The sequence below is a fragment of the Myxine glutinosa genome, chromosome 13 (assembly GCF_964187855.1).
Source record: "Myxine glutinosa chromosome 13, kmMyxGlut1.1, whole genome shotgun sequence".
NCBI lineage: Eukaryota > Metazoa > Chordata > Myxini > Myxiniformes > Myxinidae > Myxine > Myxine glutinosa.
Window position 1 is genome coordinate 72,667,501 of NC_136273.1, and position 20,508 is coordinate 72,688,008.

The window sequence follows — 20,508 nt, forward strand, 5'->3', positions numbered from 1 at the left end:
CGTTCCAGGGTTGAAAAAGCATTATTACAGGATTGATGAAACGCCATCGTACGCTGCTTACGGTTATAAAAACCGCAACGGTCGAATTGAATGAAGAAGAGGAATCACATTACATCGGTTAATGACATTCGTTTTGGGGAATCGTGGGGGGGGGGGGGGGGGGGCAAAGATGGCGGACAAATGCCTTCAAAAAATGAGCTTCCCTTCCTATCCAGTTAGCATAGAGATCAGTGGTTAAACCGACGGTTTTGCTTAAGAGTGTTTAAACTCCCCCCTGCCAACTCCCAACCCACCCCTCCCCTTCAAAACTTCCAACCCACCCCTCCACTTCAAAACTCCCAACCCACCCCTCCCCTTCAAAACTTCCAACCCACCCCTCCCCTTCAAAACTCCCAACCCACCCCTCCCCTTCAAAACTCCCAACCCACCCCTCCCCTTCAAAACTTCCAACCCACCCCTCCCCTTCAAAACTCCCAACCCACCCCTCCCCTTCAAAATTTCCAACCCACCCCTCCCCTTCAAAACTCCCAACTCACCCCTCCCCTTCAAAACTCCCAACTCACCCCTCCCCTTCAAAACTTCCAACCCACCCCTCCCCTTCAAAACTCCCAACCCACCCCTCCCCTTCAAAATTTCCAACCCACCCCTCCCCTTCAAAACTCCCAACTCACCCCTCCCCTTCAAAACTCCCAACTCACCCCTCCCCTTCAAAACTTCCAACCCACCCCTCCCCTTCAAAACTTCCAACCCACCCCTCCCCTTCAAAACTTCCAACCCACCCCTCCCCTTCAAAACTCCCAACTCACCCCTCCCCTTCACAACTCCCAACTCACCCCTCTCCTCAAATCTCTCCCCTCATCCCTCCCCTTCAAAACTCCCAACCCACCCCTCCCCTTCAAAACTCCCAACTCATCCCTCCCCTTCAAAACTCCCAAGCCACCCCTCCCCTTCAAAACTCCCAAGCCACCCCTCCCCTTCAAAACTCCCAAGCCACCCCTCCCCTTCAAAACTCCCAACCCACCCCTCCACTTCAAATCTCTCAACCCACCCCTCCCCTTCAAAACTCCCTTCTCACCATTTTTCTTAAAATTTTCTCCTCTCACCCCTCCCCTCCAAAACTCCCCCCTTGCTCCTCCCTTCGTAATCTCCCCTATCACTCATCCCTTTCAAATCTCCCATTTTTTTTTCTCCCAATCAATTTTCAATCTCCCTTCCTCCCGTCCAAGGTAAACAGAATCTTGTGGCGAGGCAGTTGCCCTGAAACAACTTGCCTTTGCCTCATAGAAGGCAAATCCAACGGAAGGTAATCTCATTTACTTTCACAAAGCTCAGAACAAGTGTGTGTCTGCACTCAGGAGTGCCAGGAAACAATATATCTCTGCTCTCAAGAATGACCTCTCAAACCTGTCTCCCTCCTCCAAATCCTGGTGGCGTCTGGTCAAATCTGTTTCTGGTGTTTGTTCCCCCTCCATCCCCGCCCTTACCTCAAATGGCTACACAGTTGACACCGCACGTGACAAAGCCGAATGCCTCAACTCTGTGTTTGCCTCAAAATCTTGTGTCCCAAACCCATCTCTCTGTACCCACTTTACCCAGTCGAACCCAGCTGCTCCTGGATTCTGTGTCCTTCTCTCCTGACAAGGTGGAGAAGTTTTTGTCAAACCCCGATTCTGCAACTGGACCAGACGGATTCAGCCCACGGGTCCTAAAATCCTGCTCTGCAGCTCTTTCATACCCTCTCTCTGTTCTCTTCACCATTTCTTTTGCTCAACGTCATCTGTCATCTGCCATCTGCTTGGAAATCAGCCAACATTACCGATTTACACAAAAAGGTGCAAAAACAGATCCTTGCAACTATATACAAATCAGCCTGCTCCCAATCATCAGCAAGGTCATGGATTCCATCATCACTTCTGATATTGAATCCTTCCTCTTCTCCAATGGCTTGATATGTGATCATCAATTTGCATTCAACGGGTCATTCTACTCTGGACATGCTGCTTCTCCTGTCTCAACAATGGATGGAGGTCCTCTACACCAAACAAAAAATCAGAGCCATCTTCCTTGATATATCCTCTTACCTTTGATACGGTCTGGCACCCTGCTCTGCTCACCAAACTCTCCTCCTATGGTATTGTCGTGTGGTTGGCTCAGTTAACACCGAGCGTCACCACGGATGGAATATCGAGCTTAATGAAGGCGTTTATTCAATCGATGGCGGTTCGATACACGGGCTGGGGGAAATACCGCGGCTTACATTTCTGGCCCCGACGATGTCTTCTCCCTGTGGAAATTAACTCAAACTGAAACGAATGTGAAATGTACAACAAAGAAATATTTATTACGGAACCCTAGAACAAGGAAACGCGATGGAAGAAACTAAATTCTAAATTGGGACGTCCCCGCACAGACTACAGATACGAGACAAATGGAAGGATATGAAAATATACGTTTCGTTGTGTTTGTGAAATGTGGTGCATCTTATCTCAATCAGTAGTCTGCAGTCGTCAAGAAAGGTCCGGCACCGAGCGTAGTCATCCGACCGTGGCTCCGGTCAGCTGGAAGTAGGCCTCGTTCCGCCCCCGCTCACGCTCCACCAGGCCCACGGACGCTGCTGCACGCCAAGCCTCGTGTCCCCGTGCGATCGTTCGCGAGGTTCGTGCGTGAATCTGGGTAAGAGGATCGTCGGCGCGCCAACATCCTTCCAATTCCAAAGAGCGTGGGACCAAACGGGATGAGATCCAACACAAGAGAGGGACCAGCGCAAAAGGGACAGTCAAGGGAAGGCAAGAGGCAAAGGGAAGAGCTCCGGGCAGGAAGGAACCAGGAACGAGAAGGCCAAGGGAAGAAGAGAGAGACAAAATGCCGGCGAGCAAGCGGTTTTGTCACTCGTGGTGTGACGTCAGCCCTCCTCTCCCCCAACCAGCACGGTGCCCCTCAACTTCTCGAATATTTTCATCGCGTTGGTGTCCTCCCATTGGCCAAGCGCTTCCCACCCCCCATGTCATGCCATCCGTCGGTGGCCAATCAGTCTGCCGCTTCCTTCACCTTCCTTTCACCAATCATTGGCCAGCTTATTACCCCAACCAATCACATATTCTCCTCGGCGTGGCTATTGCTTGCCTTGCACGATGTTTGATGCCCATGCCGGCGTTGTACGCGGCTGCTTCCGTCTGCTCTTCCAAAGTCATTGTGGCGGCGGGGGAATTATTTAATGTGTGGTGCACTAACGGGCCTAGCTAATGTCTATGGGATGTATTGCCATAAGGGACACCGGGTAGATCACAGAGGGAACGACACACAAATGATTTAGCATATTCCCTAATTCTAGTTACCAAGCCCCGCCCCGTCGTGGTGGGGACACAGATACGCAGCTTACTCCGACATACGGGCTACATGTCCTCTACTTACTGTACATCGAGATGGTTCTTCTGTCACGATCATTGGAGCACCTACCTATGCAGATCTACCTGGATCTAGATATTCCCCCCTACCCCAAATTCATAACACAGCCCTCCCCCCCACCCCCTCTGGAACCGTAGCCCCTGCTAGGTTCACTGCAGGCGCTACCATTCCAGTCTTAGCACTTACTGTCTCACACTTAATTATCCTATGAAATAAATCAGGAGGGCTGTGGGAAGTGAGCCGAAGCTACCGACCTAAGCTCCTTAACATGCAAACCCCCTTAACAATCATGCATTTCAAATATTTACAATCATTTTCATTGGTCGCTCCTGTGGTGGGAGGAAACAACAACAAGCACTCAAAATCTAACTTAACCACAAACCTTAACCTTAACCTTAACCAAAACTTCAAAAACTCAAAAACTCTATTAAACATTTATACAAACCCGTCTATAGACCGCATCCCTCGGTGAATGCCACAAGACGCAACCTTACCTGCGGGGCCATCCCAATGCACCCCTAAATTTCCATGGGCCCTGTCCTGGTGTTATAGGTGAGTGACATGGCTCGGTGGATTTCGCCCACATTCAGTCAACACAAACCCATAAGCACTCATACACATTCCACAAATCATTAAGGCACCAAAAATCATTGCAAGCACATACTTATTTCACCCCCCGGCAGGACCATGGCATAGATGTCATATGCGTGTGTGCGTTCATTTCTCTCAACCAGACAGCGGGGAGGTACCGCACAATCAAGATGGTGGGGGCGCTTCAGGCTGTGGTGCCCGCAGTCCAAACACAACTCACTCGACTTACAAATTCATTGCCCCCCCCCCCCCTTTACCTCTTGGCCCCGTGACAGTCAAACAGCTCTTTCCGCCGTTACCCCTTTGGTGGGGGTCTCCACACACCAGGCTCCGTGGCCTCCTGCTTCAGCGCAGCTCATACGGGTTGCCGGGGGTCTCTTACCCCAGGGCGCCCAAACAGACCCTCCACCAACGGCTCCAATTTCCAGATACCACTGGCTGCCAGGGGTAATTGCCGCAGAGGGGGGTCGCAGTCATCGCTCCTCAGAGCTTGATCCCTACCTGCGGACACGCACACCTTCCACACCCACAAAATCCCCAAAACACATTTCCTCCCCCGCTGCCATTCAATTCTCAAACACATTTCTCATAGAAGATGTTACAAAAGAGGTGTTTGCCATGGCCTGCTTTCATGTGAAATCCCCTGGTTCACATTTTACCATTACATCTCGAAACACAATAATCATCACTCAATCCATTATCTCCAACCTCACGACCACGTGAAAACGCTACTCCTCCACATAAACAAACGCCACCCTCAAGACTCTGTGTGGCACACATTCCAATCCTCCTCACCGGCCATGTCATCACTCTCACCCACCCCCAACTCCAAATTACATGTCCCCAATTTACATAATCAAGTCCTGAAGCCTGGGACAGTAATCATCAAGGCCTTACCTCTACCTTGATGTGCAGGTATTCATCGGTTGGTCAGGTCCAAAAGTGCCATCCACCCTCAAAATCCCAAATTTATATCATCGAGCCTACCAAATTCACCAAATTGCTCTTTTCTCCCCACTGTACTGGCAGATATGTGGATCCGCCTCCAACGGTCAACTGTTCTAAGCAACTACATTTGGCCACGACAGCTCCGCACCTCTACCGTGCAAGGGTCATCAGGACAAGCTGAGCAGTCAAAACGCCAACATGGCCCATGTGTCCATAAGGGTGTGACCCAACGTCCATCCTTCGGCCCCCCCTGTGAGGAACACGGCTGCACCAGCCCCTGCTGGCCAATGTGGTGAGCACCTGTTGCCAACACAACTCACTCATACAACCTCGGCCCTGGGGAAGACGGTCGCAGTGCGTGGCATCCACCCTCATGTCACCTACGCCGCCCTCATCCCCCAGTTCACACAACTGCAGCCCCCAATGCCCACCCACACTTGACCACACCAAGGCCCAGTCGACAGCCATGCTCCACCAGGAGACTCCTCCAGAAGACATGGTCCACACACCTCCGACACCCATAGCACCACGTTGACCTGCAGACTTACACAACTACATCGCCATAACCCCGCGTCCCAAATATTGGCACAATCGCCCCCGCAACCAGTTGAAGGCTGTATCCTGCTACCCTATCAATTTTATCCCAGCCTCCAACACTTTGGTCTAACACACCTGGATCAATAATGGTGTCACTGCTGTCAGTACACACCATGGCATTTCAAAATTCACCCTTAAATTTGCATCTAAACCTCAGATTACCCATGCCAAACATTTTTTACATTTCACTAATCTCACCAAAGAAAGTTGCTTTTCCATACACATGCCAGCCGAGAATGGCCCATCTGCTCGGCACGTTACACATTCCCAATTCATCACTCCCATGGCTCTCTTCCCAAGCCAAGAGTCCAAAAATCATAACGAGACATCTGTGGAAGATCATTCTCACACCATCATGTTCCACAGATGCCACAATGGTTGTCCAGTAGGCTTTGTCCATCCCTGTCCATGCGGATCGACCCGCGTCCATAGATCAGCACAGCATGGCAGTTCACCACATGCTGGCTGTCCCAGAGTCTCAGGGAGAGGGTGTCAGGCCGCATGCCCGGGCGGTCACCACATCAGGCCCAAGTTGGCCGTCGGCGGTGCCACCACCAAAGCACGACCCACAATACCTCCCCCCAGTGGTCCTCAATAAATGCCATCCCAGGCTTGAGAAACCACCTCGAACCCCCTGGAGGTCTTAACCCCCACCAGGGTCCGGTGACCCTGCTGGCCAGAGCCACACGCTCAGGCGGCGCCCCGATGGACAAGGGACGCCACACTCCACCAGACCCCCCGTAGGGCCCAGGTTGTACCATGACACCCATGGCTGGACCCCATGTCCAAATCCCACCAACCCAGCCCCCCCCCCCCCCCCAAGCAGGCTGGCATAACAAAATTTTGAAAGGGGCAAGTTTTCCCCGAGGTCATCCCCAATGACCTCTCCTGGTCCACATTACGCAACCCGGGGCCCAATTCCCACCAAGGCTGTTCCAAATCCAATTCCCAATTCCATTTGATTTTAAATTTCCTTTAAACAATTTTCATCCCCAGTGCCAAACCGCAGCTGCAGGTAACAACCCCTCCCTCAGGTTGTTCTGCCCCTCCCTGCAGCTGTGTCAAATTCCCGACGGGGACCAAATCCTCTGAGGCACTATCTCCCGACTCTCCAAGGTCCAAATCCAGCTCGGAGCCAACACACTCCCCCTGCTGGTTATTCAATTTCGGGGCCTCCAGTACCCAATTGGTGTGCATGGTGAGGGTCGCCTCGGTCACTTCAACCTCCTCCTCAGACGGACTCACCTCATCCCCCAAGCTCCTTTGGGCCTGGTCAAACTCTACCCTCATGGGACTGTCCCAGGTCCCCCAACAGCTGGGTCAAATCATGTACATCATCCCCATCAATAATTTGCAGCCCCCACAGGCCTTCCCCAAAAAATACCCGGTTCGGCTCCATTACTCGGACCCCCAATACCTCTACCCCCTCTTGCTTTGAACCACCGCCCTGGCACAGCAAGGATTCAAATCCATCCCCATATTGATGTGCTGTGGCATCCACCCGGCCCCGATAGCCCTCCAGGTCATAATGTATCCAACATTCGCCAATTACTTCCAAACATTCCAAATTTCCTTCCCCACTTTCCCCATTTACCTCCACACATGCAGTCTCCCGTTTTAATTCGATTGCCATTCCCGATTGCCATTCCCGGCTCCTGAGCCCCGTGCACATCAGCATGGACTGCACACTCTTCCATTGTCCCATTTAACTCCCCCCGTTCAGATTGAATTTCTGCCATCCTTGGCTTCTCCTGTGCCCCATCGACACCATTCTTTAGTTCTTCCTTTGATTAATTCGCCCATTCCTTCAATTGTTCTTTCAATCCCTCCTTCAATCCATCAATTTGCCCCTCCAATTCTTCCTTCAATCCATCAATTTTATCACTCTGGGCCTTCAATTCCCCCTTCAATCCATCAATTTTATTTTCCTTCGCTCACTCCGAGCATCCATTTTGTTTTCCAATCCCCCGATATCACAACTCATTCCCTTCATTTCATTTCTCATGTCTCCCACCTTTCCTTCGAACCGATCACTCATCGTGTCCATTTTATTATTTAATCGCTCATTCTGAGCATTCATGTCATCCTTCATTACCTTCATAAAACTCATCATCTCAACCTGGAAAGCGTTCGGGACAGTCTTGATAGGGGGGAAAGCTCCATCACTATCCTCCAACCCAACTATAATCGGCTCACTTCGAACCCCGGCATTTCCTTCACGCGTGTCCAGGTCGGCGTCCGCCATTGCCCCGCTGGCTAAAGCGTCTCCGGCTCACGTATTTTACCTCAGAGAAAACAGTGATTTTTTAATTTTCGAACCGCCATTACGCGTTTCGTATCCCCAATCGACTATTAAATTTGTATCGCCTCTGACGAAGAAAAAACGAATTTTGCGTCCGAATGCTGGGGGCGATGTACGCCCCACCGTGTCGATCTCCCGCTGTGGACAAAAAAATTTGTCCGTCGGGCCCAGATCTCACGCACTGACACCACTTTTACGATAGGGTTCAAATCACACTCCTGAATACCATTTGTCGTGTGGTTGGCTCAGTTAACACCAAGCGTCACCACGGATGGAATATCGAGCTTAATGAAGGCGTTTATTAAATCGATGGCGGTTCGATACACAGGCCGGGGGAAATACCGCGGCTTAACTTTCCGGCCCTGACGATATCTTCTCCCTGTGGAAATTAACTCAAACCGAAACGAACGTGAAATATACAACAAAGGAATATTTATTACGGAACCCGAGAACAAGGAAACGCGATGGAAGAAACTAAATTCTAAATTGGGACGTCCCCGCACAGACTTCAGATACGAGACAAATGGAAGGATATGAAAATAAACGTTTCATTGTGTTTGTGAAATGTGGTGCGTCTTATCTCAATCAGTAGTCTGCAGTCGTCAAGGATGGTCCGGCTCTGAGAGCAGTCGTCCGACAGCGGCTACGGTCAACAGCAATTAGGCCTCTTTCCGCCCCTGCTTGTGCTCCAGCAGGCCCACGGACGCCACTGCACACCAAGCCTTGTCTCTGCAGACCTGGACACGCACGATCGTTCGCGAGTGAATCTGGGTAAGAGAATCGTCGGCGCACCAACGTCCTTCCAATTCCAATGAGCGAGGGTCCAAACGGGACGGGATCCAACACAAGAGAGGGTCCAGCACAAAAGGGACAGTCAAGGGAAGGCAAGAGGCAAAGGGAAGAGCTCCGGGCAGGAAGGAACCAGGAACGAGAAGGCCAAGGGAAGAAGAGAGAGACAAAATGCCGGCGAGCGAGTGGTTTTGTCACTCGCGGTGTGACGTCAGCCCTCCTCTCCCCCAACCAGCCCCTTGACTTCTCGAATCTTCTCACCACGTTGGTGTCATCCCATTGGCCGAGCGCTTCCCGCCCCCCATGTCTAGCCAACCGCCGGTGGCCAATCAGTCTGCCGCTTCCTTCCACCTTCGTTTCACCAATCAGTGGCCAGCTTCTTACCCCAAACAATCACACGTTCTCCTGGGCATGGCTATTGCTTGCTTGCACATTGTTTGATGTCCATGCCGGCGTTGTACGCGGCCGCTTCCGTCTGCTCTTCCAAAGTCATTGTGGCGGCGGGGGAATTATTTAACTTGTGGTACACTAATGGGCCTAGCTAATGTCGATGGGATGTATTGCCATAAGGGACACAGGGTAGATCACAGAGGGAACGACACACAATGGAGTTAGCATATTCCCTAATTCGAGTTAACAAGCCCCCTCGTGGCGCGGACCGGACACAGATACACAGCTTACTCCGATATATGGGCTGCAGGTCGTCTACTTACTGTACGTCGAGATGGTTGTTCTATCACGATCATCGGAGCACCTACCTATGCAGATCTACCTGGATCTAGATATTCCGCCCTACCCCAAATTCATAACAGTATCCACGGAAATCTCCACGCATGGCTTGCGGACTTCCTCTCCGGTCGTAGTTAATGTGTGACTCTAAATGGATTTCTCTCATATCCTCTTCTTGTCCAGGCTGGAGTTCCTCAAGGCAGTGTTCTGGGCCCTGTGCTTTTTCTGGTCTTCATTAATGATCTCCCCTGGTGTTGGGCTAGCGGCTAGGGTGCCGGCTTAGGATCCTAGGATCCTGGGTTCGAATCCTGGTCAATCGCTGAATTAACGCCAGGGGGGTTGACTCAGCCTGTCATCCTTCCGAGGTCGGCTAATTGAGTACCAGTTCACTGGTAATTCCCTGTTTGTCGTTAAAGGCGGCAAAAAGGGTTGGCGCCAGGAAGGGCATCCGGCCGTAAAACATTGCTTCAAAAAGGGGACCGAAAAACAACAACAACCACGGTGCCCGAAAAAGGCCAAACCCCGCTTGCGGGGAAAAATGGCCTCTAAAAGGTGGTTATTAATGATCTCTCCCTCTCTCTCGAAAATTATCTCCATATCTTCCAGCCTCTTCACTCTCTGCAGACCTGGACAAAATCACAAACTGGTCAAAGAAGTGGAACATGTCTTTCAATCCTGACAAATCTCACACCCTCACGATGTCTCTCCGATAGGACTGTCTGGACAAACCTCCCATGTACTTTATCAACAATCCTCTTGAAGAAGTTCTGTCACTCAAGCTTTTGGGTCTCACTATCAGCCATGATCTTTCCTGGGAAAACCGCATTTACAAGCTGGCGTCCAAAGCCAGTCGCCGACTGGGCATCCTCCATCGTGCGAAGTCACAATCTTCCATGGCACCCCTGAGCTCCTCACCACATACAAAGCTTTCATCCACAGCTTGATGGAATACTGCTCTCCCCTCTGGGCAGGTGCTCCTGCCTCACACCTAGCTCGGCTTCACGCTGTAGAAACCAAAGCTTACAGAATCATTGGTATCTCCTGCGATGAAGCTGATTTTGAGAGCCTTTCTCTCTGTCACTGCAGGCAGGTTGGTGGTCTTTCTGTCTGGTCTAGCTCCCCCAGCTCTGTCTGTTCTGTGTCCCCCAAAGATTCCTTCAGGCTGCACAAGATCTGCCAGCAACCCTCTTCTGGTGAAATTGCGAAAATCAAGACTCTCTGCTCACCTTCACTCCTTCGTTCATCTTTACTCCCGCCTCTGGAACAAACTCCGTCACTCTCTTCAATCCCACTCCTCCCTCCAGGTCTTTAAAACAGCTGTTCACCGCCATCTATCTTGCCCCATCCAAAACCTTGCTCTTTTCTTCCCCCGTTAATAAACCCAAAATCCACCTCTTTCAATCTCTGACTTAATTCCTGAAATTCCGAGTGGTGTCTATTTGTTTTACACCGTGCACCCCTTCCCTCCCCACCCCCTCCCCCCCAAGCCCTCTCCCTTCCACAGATCTCCCGATGTCCCTGTTCTCTACTGTTGTGCTTGTGTGCTTCCATCTCTCTCCCTATCTTGTCTCCGCCTCCCTTTATTATGTTTTGTGTGTCCGTTTATGTTTTTTGTGTTTTACATGCTAATGTGTGTTTAATGTGTTAGCTTTTACACGAGCCTCGATCTTGAATACAAAAAAAAAAGAAAAAAAAAACTACACAAAAATAACCGAAATTTCACAATTAGGTCACAATTCATGTTTAATAGTTTGGAGTAAAACTAGTTTTATGACTTTGATCATCCTGTCGATGATGATGAGAAAAATACATGAAGTTGTAATCTTTACTTAGTTTATAATGTTTCTAAAATGTAACTTTGCTTGTATAAGGGTGTGTACATTTCTGTAACTCAACACATTTTACAAGTGTTAGTAAGAGCGAGATGGTAAGAGTAAATGCTGTCATTTGTAAAATTGTTACCGTCGGTAAATTAGCATAAGGTTTTACAGCTAAAGTGTTAGCTGTCTGTTTATCTCTCTTGTTTTCTCATATGGCTTCATCGTGTTCACACCCCCTCAGGGAGTGCAAGGAGCCTTTTTACTATCTGAGGGCATATCTCAATTGTATTATTTAATCATCCGCTTTTTCTGTCGTTTTCCTTGCACATATTGATATATACATACATACATACATATATATATATATATATGTATAAACAGGACCTTGCAACATGACAATGATCCTAAACATACCAGTAAATCCACCAAGGAATGGCTGAAAAGAAAGAAATGGAGGGTTCTGGAATGGCCAAGTCAAAGCCCGGATCTAAATCCCATCGAGATGTTGTGGGGGGGATTTGAAACGAGCTGTGCATGCAAGAAACCCCTCAAACATCGCACAGCTGAAAGAATTCTGCATGGAGGAGTGGGCAAAAATTTCTCCCAGTCGATGTCAGAGACTGTCAGAGAGTTATAAGAAACGCCTACTTGAGGTTGTTTCTGCCAAATGAGGCAATACCACCTATTAGAGCCATCGGTGTACTTACTTTTTCCACATGCGAAATTTGCATTTATGTTTATTTAAATTATACAATAGACTACAAAATGTAAATGTTTCATGATATTTGTTATATTATATCACCTTTATCTATCAATATTGTTGAAATGAAGATCAAATCGCTGTATGTTGAAATATGTTGAAAAAGTCAAAACTTTACATGGGTTGTACTTACTTTTTCACGTGACTGTATATACATATATATATATATATATGTATATCATTACATCATTCTACATGTATGATGCGTATGCTGCCATAAATTTGTAATAATTCCTAATGAACTCAATCCAATAAATCATCAATGAAGAAGATTTAAAACGATTTATAAAGATCTATAATGGTACAATCTAATAAGAAATCTTAAGTAAAACATTTTTCTAGCCCCATTATCTCGATCAACATAAAACTGCTGCACATTCCATTGGAATTATTTGTTTATTCAAAATATCTCCAAAAATTAACATCAAAATATGTAACACAAACATGATGTAGATGCGGGCGAATACCTTTTCGCCTACCTCTGGATAATTGTAGAGATTATCAACGAAGTTTGATACGGCAAAATCGAACTTGTTGATAGATATGCCATCATCATCCACTTCAAGAATGCTGTCCAGAAAATTGAAACCCTCTCCCTGTGACACTCCGATCATGACATCATAGTTAAGGAACTCTCCTTGCTCCATTAGGATTTGAGGATCGTCGGGGATGACGTCCCCATCGATGATTGGCCCAAAGGCAATATGGTAGCGAGCTGGTTGAATGTCCTGATCCACAAGCTCACGGTAAGGCTTCTCCCGTAAACAATCCACCAACTCCTACACACCAGCAAAGATAACATATTGGGAGAAGCACATTGAACTCACTCAAACAAAGTGAATTGTCATTGATTATCATAGTACCATTTGTATTACTGTACTATACAATACAAAAACCTGTATTATCAAAAATTACTGCTTGAGTATTAAAAAAAATCTGTAAACATTGACGTACCATCGTCAATTCGTAAAGACAAACTCGACTCAGTTGCTGTCTGGGCATTCTCCATCATGCAAAGTCTTTCCATCGCATATTGAGGCCTTCATCTGCAGCTTGATGGAGTACTGCTCTCTTCTCTGGGCTGGAGCCCCTGCCTCACACCTTGCTCAGTTTTAAACCGTGGAAACCAAGGCCTTCAAAATTATTGTAACCTCCGATGATGAAACCAAGTCTATGGTCCTACCGTATAATTTTCACATCCCAGAGAAGTCGGTGGCCTCTGTCTTCTCCCGCCTCCTTTCTGGTCTTGCACCCTATGCCCTCGCCATGCTTTCTCTCCTCCCCCCCTCCCACCTCCCAGGTTTCTGCAGTGTGCACGCAGTCTGCCAGCAATCCCCTTTCATGAAACTCCCAAAATCCAGGATCACTGCTCACCTCCAATCATTTGATCTTTTTTCCTGCTCGTGGAATCAACCTCCACATCCTCGACAATCTCATTCTTCCCTCCAGAGCTTCAAGACATATGTTCACTACCACCTCACATCATCCCCCAACCACAACCATCATCTTTTCTACCCCCGGTTAACCCTCCCCGAGCCCACCGCTTTAAAGATTTTCAGATTTTTCTTCCACTTCTGTTGTTGAGAGTTTGTTGCTGTATCCAGCTTGTTCACCTCTTCCCCACATCCGTTATTTCTCCCAAGTCTCCTTCTATTTTGTCCCTCAACCCCATACTGCTGGTGTGTTCACCCTCCCCTCTCCTCACTTTCTGCTGTTCTTTTTGTTCGGTCACATCCTGATCTCTTCTGTTTTCTAGCTCCTCCACAAACCTCGTCACTCTGTACAAAATAAAAGATTTTAAAAATTTGAATGACTTTTTGTTATCATGAATAATTTTCATTTGGAATCCTTAAATGAAAAAAGCAACAAAATAAAAGGCTGGCAGGATGGACCAGAGGTATGCACAATTCACCTCTGAGCTGTCTTTCCTGGGTTTAATCTTGACCCAGCTATAATCCGGTGTTTCCCAGGCAGAGTGATTCACCAGTGTGTGTGTTCTACACCTCAGGTAGACATGGGCATCACATCTCCTGGCATTAGTTCAAGGATGTTAAAATTCTCATAGTGGGGAATAATTGTAGTCGTTTACAAAAGAAGAAAAACAATCCTTACATGAAAATAATCGTGCAAATGATCAAATGTGTCAGTAATTTCCGTGGAGACAGACACGTCAAGCCTTTGTGAGTCCATGATTTGTATGCGCAACATATTTACATCACAAGAGTTTTACAACCAATCAGGGTCCCCCAATGGAAAGACATTGCGGCCTCCACAGAAACTCCTGGGAAATTCACGGAAGTTGCATTTGATGCTTAATGTTGCATTATCAGTCGTGGCTCATGCACTCTGAGACATCGGAGTCTTTAGCGAGAGGAGCTTCCATGTAAATATTAATACTCGTGCACTCTGTGGCATCCGGCTGAAGATGATTGAATCATTTTATTGTGCTCAGACCAATCAGCCTGCTTCCAATTATCAGCAAAGTCATGGAATCCATCAATGCTACGGATATCAAATCCTTCCTCTTCTCCAATGGCTTGATCTCTGATCATCAATTTGGATTCAGACGAGGTCATTCTGCTGTGGACATGTTGCTTCTGCTGTCTCAACAATGGATGGAGGTCCTCAATGCCAAACAGGAAATCAGAGCTGTCTCACTTGACATATCACATGCCTTCAATACGGTCTGGCACCCAGCTCTGCTCACCAAACTCTCCTCCTATGGTATCCATGGAAATCTCCACTCATGGCTTGCGGACTTCCTCTATGGTCGTAGGCAACGTGTGGCCCTGAATGGATTTCTCTCATCTCCCCTTCCTGTTCTGGCTGGAGTTCCCCAAGGCAGTGTTCTGGGCCCTGTGCTATTTCTGGTCTTCATCAATGATCTCTCCGACTCTCTGGAAAATCCTCTCTATCTCTTTGCTGATGACTCCACTATCTGCCACTCCATTCCTCATCCCTCAGATCGGCAGTCTGCAGCCTCCTCACTCTCTGCAGACCTGGACAAAATCACAGACTGGTCAAGCAAGTGGAACATGTCTTTCAATCCTGACAAATCTCACACTCTTACTATGTCTCTCCGAAAAGACCGACTGGAAAACCCTCCAATCTACTTTCTCAACAATCCTCTCCAAGAAGTTCTGTCACTCAAGCTTTTGGGTCTCACTATCTGCCATGATCTTTCCTGGGAAAACCACATTTCCAAGCTAGCCTCCAAAGCCAGTCGCCGACTGGGCATCCTCCGTCATGCGAAGTCCTTCCTTGGCACACCTGAGCTCCTCACCACATACAAGGCTTTCATCCATAGCTCAATGGAATACTGTTCCCCCCTCTGGGCCGGTGCTCCTGCCTCACACCTAGCTCGGCTTCACGCTGTTGAAACCAAAGCTTTCAGAATCATTGGAATCTCCTGCAATGAAGCTAACTCCGAGGGCCTTTCACTCACTCACCGCAGGCAGGTTGGTGGTCTTTCTGTCTTCTACCGACTCCTCTCCAAAATTGCTCCCCCAGCTCTCTCTGTGCTCTGTCCCCCCAATATTCTTTCAGGTCGCACAAGATCTACCTGCAACCCTCTTTTGGTTAAACTGCCAAAATCTAGGCTCTCTGCTCACCTTCACTCTTTCATTCTCCTTTTCTCCCGCCTCTGGAACAAACTCCCCCACTCCCTTCAATCCCACTCCTCCCTCCAGGTCTTTAAAACAGCTGTTCATCACCATCTCTTATCTTCCCCCATCCAAAATCTTGATCTTTTCTACCCCAGCTAATTCGCCCCAGATACACTTTTTTTGAATTTCCAACTTCTTTCCTGGAAGTCCTTGCAGTGTTCATATGTTTTATACCTCTCCCACCTCCCCCCAAGCCCTCCCCCTCCCACATTTCTCCCGATGTCCCTGCTCTCAAATGTTGTGTTTGTGTCCTTCCCCCTCTCTCCCCATCTTGTCTACCGCTCCCCTTATTTTTGTGTTTTATGTGTCAGTTTGACTATTTGTGTGATTACTGTTAGCTCTTTCACGAGCCTCGATCTTGTATACAAAAATTAAAAAAATTAAAAAAATTTCATTCTTTTTATTTTTTGGGTTGATTTGCAAGAAAACTGATATTAAAATTATAACTTAAAAGTAACCGAAAATGGTATTCCTCGTTGAAGCCCCCACGAGACAAGCTTCCAACGGGTATGTATCATGTACCTTAGTGCTCTTCGTTATATGTGTGTGCTCTCACATGAGCACAAACTTTGTATTCCCAAGATGATTAAAGTGCAGAATTTGATCATGATCAGATATTACTGGATTCTCAGTTTTTGAAATCGGAGTTTTATTTCCCTTTGCACTCTCAATTCAGCTTTGACCGAGATGACCGAATAAGCAAAACATTGACCCAAGGCACAGCTGGCTAGCAAATAAAGCGGAGATAATTTGATTTGACTCGGAGGGATCTGAACGTCCTTTTTATAATTACATCTTTGCAACTAATTTGAAGCTATTCCAGACAACTGTGAATGAAAGCAAATATAGATTTTCACCTTGAAACAGATGCTGGTCTTTCCAAAAATCCCCAAACACTTTTTGAGTTCAAACATTTCGTTAAGTTATTAAGTTATTATTTTAAGATCCCTATTTTTAAATAAATACAGTATATTATTATCAGTGCATTCTTTTCAATCAATTACCATTGCAATATTATCTTTGTTGTTTATTTGACGTTATTTTTAATGTGATAATATTGTTATCTTTGCTGTTGGTAATGCTCAAATATGACAATGTGATTATCGTTATGAGTAATATATGATGATGAAAATTATAATAATTGTTAAAATTATTATTATTATAATTCAGCATTTGCTATGTTTGTTTTTATAAATCTACATAGTAATGTCGCGGAATTGCTGGACTGGATCCAAAATGAAATTTGGATGTGCACAAAGATTTACTCGAAATAGTGCGGATGATCAATAATAATTTTGCGACATGTACCGTAAGGTCTGTTTAAATTTAAACTATGATTAGAATTACTATTCGAGGATGATATAACAGCTCAGAGGAGGCACTTCTTCTTCTTCTTAAGTCTGCTCTTTGGTCGAACTCAAATGGCATTGATCCTCAGCTTCGAGTCCTCTCAATCAAGCATTCCTGTGGGCAGTTCCTCCCTCTCCTGGTTCGGCTTTCCATGATCAGATGTCCAGAGTATAAGATTTGAAACAGGATCGTTTTTGTGGAGGGAGCAATGCCCAGCAATACTGAGACATCTTCTAATTTTAACTGAAAGCCTGGGAAGAGAAACACAGAGCTCTTTATTTATCCTATGTTCAGACAAATGGACATTGAAAGCTGAATGAAGAAGTCGAGCATAGCATCCATCAAGTCGGTTCTCGTGGGTCGTGGAGAAGGTCCATTGGGTCATGGTGAGGGTCCATGTTTCACTTCCATAAAGCAGGAAGGACTCGACTATTTCCATGAACAGTCGTTCCTTAATAGAGTGTCAACTTCTATATTCTTGAATGGTTGTTGCAAACTCTGCACATGGCAGCTTTCCTTTGTTTGATATCCTGAGCAGTTTTGTTCAGCCAGGAACCAAGATACTCCAAGTCATTGAGCGTCTCAAGGTTTATTCCACCGTTTGATATGATTGAGACCTCACTCGACGGGTTGAATGCCCTCAATGTAGTGTTCTTAGCATTAATCTTTAACCCTATCTTACCAGCACTTTTTTGATTCTCTTGGGAAGTTCTGCCGCTTTCTTTATCTTCTCTAAATCTTGCGCTGTCTTTACCTTTATCTTGCAGAGAAGAGTGCACTTGCCTTTAAGATGTCTTTATCTGGGTTTTCAAAATTTTTTTGATGCAAGATCGAAGCTCATGGCAGGATGACAGAGGGTAACAAGGCGACAAACTGACACTCGGGCACACGGGGTTTGACTCCAAACCCAACTACACCTAATATTATTACTTTTATGATTATTATTATTATTATCATCATCATATCATTTCCAATCCCTAACCACAATAACCTGGTGTTGGTTTAATGGTTAACATGGCTGATTTGAGATATTAGGGTCGTGATTTTGAGCCCCTGTTGTTCCGTTTAATTATGAACATCAGTGGGCTGTCTCAGCCTGTACATCCTTTTGAGGTTAGCAAACTGAGTACCAGCTTACTAGTAATGGAGGCTAATAATTATTACTTACTAATAATTCCATCAGCGGAACAGCCGTGCTCCCAAAAATGGTGGAGTGAAGGAGCCACAGGCTGCCTACGAACCACCACCTAACCACAATGTTTTCTACCCAATTTATCCCCACCTAACCTTCTTACATACAGGTTGTTGTGTTTCCTCTCCTCTCTTCTTTTCTGCTTTGCTCTCCTCTCTCTCTCTCTCTCTCTCTCTCTCTCTCTCTCTCTCTCTCTCTCTCTCTCTCTCTCTCTCTCTCTCTCTCTCTCTTTGTTATTTTGTGGTTGACTCATTTTGCTTGTTGTATCCAACCATGGCCCCTAAGCCCCACTACCACTATGTTGCTTTTCACCCCTCAACCCAAATTGGGCTAAGGAGTATTGTCGTCACGGGCGTCGTCCGGGCATCCGTCAACTTTTGGTTTCCGTCAATTTTGAGCAGAACGGCTTGTCCGATTAAATCCATGTTTGCAGTGTATATTGGGGTTGAGTAGAGGAAGGTGCCTTTCGAAAATGGGCGCGCTGCGATTTTCAATATGGCCGCCACGGCAGCCATCTTGAAATTGGTTTCCGTCAATTTCGAGCAGATCGGCTTTTCCGATTAAATTCATTTTTGCGGTGTGTGTTGGGGTTGAGTAGAGGAAGGTACCTTTCGAAAATGGGCGCGCTGCGATTTTCAATATGGCCGCCACGGCAGCCATCTTGAAATTGGTTTCCACCATGCATGGGCTGAGGGGTTACGGCGGCTTTGCGGTGCTATTTATTTACCTTGTGTTACCTTGCTCTTACATGAGTCTCCACTTTATATACGAAAACCCTGGCTTTGTTTGAGATAAAATGCACAAAAGGCAGAAACACAATTCTGAAAATTCACAGAATTTGAAAAGAAAGACATTATCCTCGAACTGAGGACCGTTGGCAGCCATCAGAATTCACACCAAAATTGGATGAAGCACTTCAAATGACAATGATATTGCGTCCTTGGCAAATCAAAATGCAAAGGCAAAACGGTGTTCATATTGAACATGATATATATAAAATGAATATGAATGATTGTTTTAAGGCCATTTTTCCCCGCTAGAGCGGGGGTTGGCCTGATGAACATGATGAACATGATGAACATGATGAATTGAACATGAACATTGAACATGATGTTCATGACAAATCAATCTCAAAAGGATATTGTTCCTATCTGACAAATACTTGTTGCTTAACATACATGGAAACCTTTTCAATCGCAATTGTAAACGTTTCATCGTCTAGAGACCACCGAATCCTAAAACCAGTAACGATGATTACATAAAATGATACATTTCAATTTTTCTATTTCAAAAAAACATTTATTTCCATATTTGCCAATATAAATACACTACAACAAAATTCTACAGGGAATACTTATTGAACTTGGTGAACAACACAATGATACAAAGAAAAATAACATATGGAAAAACAAATATGGATGCATATTCAGAAGGCAAGGCTTTTATTGCAATGCGTACGGACTAACATTGGGAAACAAATTAGTAGAAATGTCAAAATGCAATGCAAGAATAAAAATAAATTAATATGACTTCCCTTAAATAAATAAATAAATAAATATGACCGCTCACAATGGTCAAAAGGAAATGCAACAATAAAAATAAATAAATAAATATGACTTCCCTTAAATAAATAAATATGACCGCTTACAATTGTCAAAATGCCATGCAACAATAAAAATAAATAAATAAATATGACTGCTTACAATGGTCAAAATGCAACGCAAGAATAAAAATAAATAAATAAATATGACTTCCCTTAAATAAATAAATATGACCGCTTACAATTGTCAAAATGCAATGCAAGAATAAAAATAAATAAATAAATATGACTTCCCTTAAATAAATAAATATGACCGCTTACAATTGTCAAAATGCAATGCAAGAATAAAAATAAATAAATAAATATGACTTCCCTTACAAGGGTCAAAATGCAATGCAACAATAAAAATAAATAAATAAATATGACTTCCCTTACAAGGGTCAAAATGCAATGCAAGAATAAAATTAAATAAATATTACTTCCCTTACAATGGTCAAAATGCAATGCAACAATAAAAATAAATAAATAAATATTACTTCCCTTACAATGGTCAAAATGCAATGCAACAATAAAAATAAATAAATAAATATGACTGCTTACAATGGTCAAAATGCAATGCAAGAATAAAATTAAATAAATATTACTTCCCTTACAATGGTCAAAATGCAATGCAACAATAAAAATAAATAAATAAATATTACTTCCCTTACAATGGTCAAAATGCAATGCAACAATAAAAATAAATAAATAAATATGACTTCCCTTACAAGGGTCAAAATGCAATGCAACAATAAAAATAAATAAATAAATATGACCGCTT

General features: G+C 45.5%; 1 protein-coding gene across 2 annotated transcripts in view; it reads right to left on the reverse strand.

Moving 5' to 3' along the window:
• Positions 1-20,508, reverse strand: part of LOC137439023 (neuroligin-4, X-linked) — a 330,588-nt gene that overhangs the window by 98,182 nt on the left and 211,898 nt on the right. The window contains exon 6 of one of the 2 annotated variants that reach the window (XM_068134608.2): positions 12,409-12,720. In XM_068134608.2, the coding sequence (XP_067990709.2) occupies positions 12,409-12,720 (312 nt within the window). The remainder of the gene's footprint in view (positions 1-12,408; positions 12,721-20,508) is intronic. The other variant, XM_068134607.2, reaches the window with a different exon arrangement.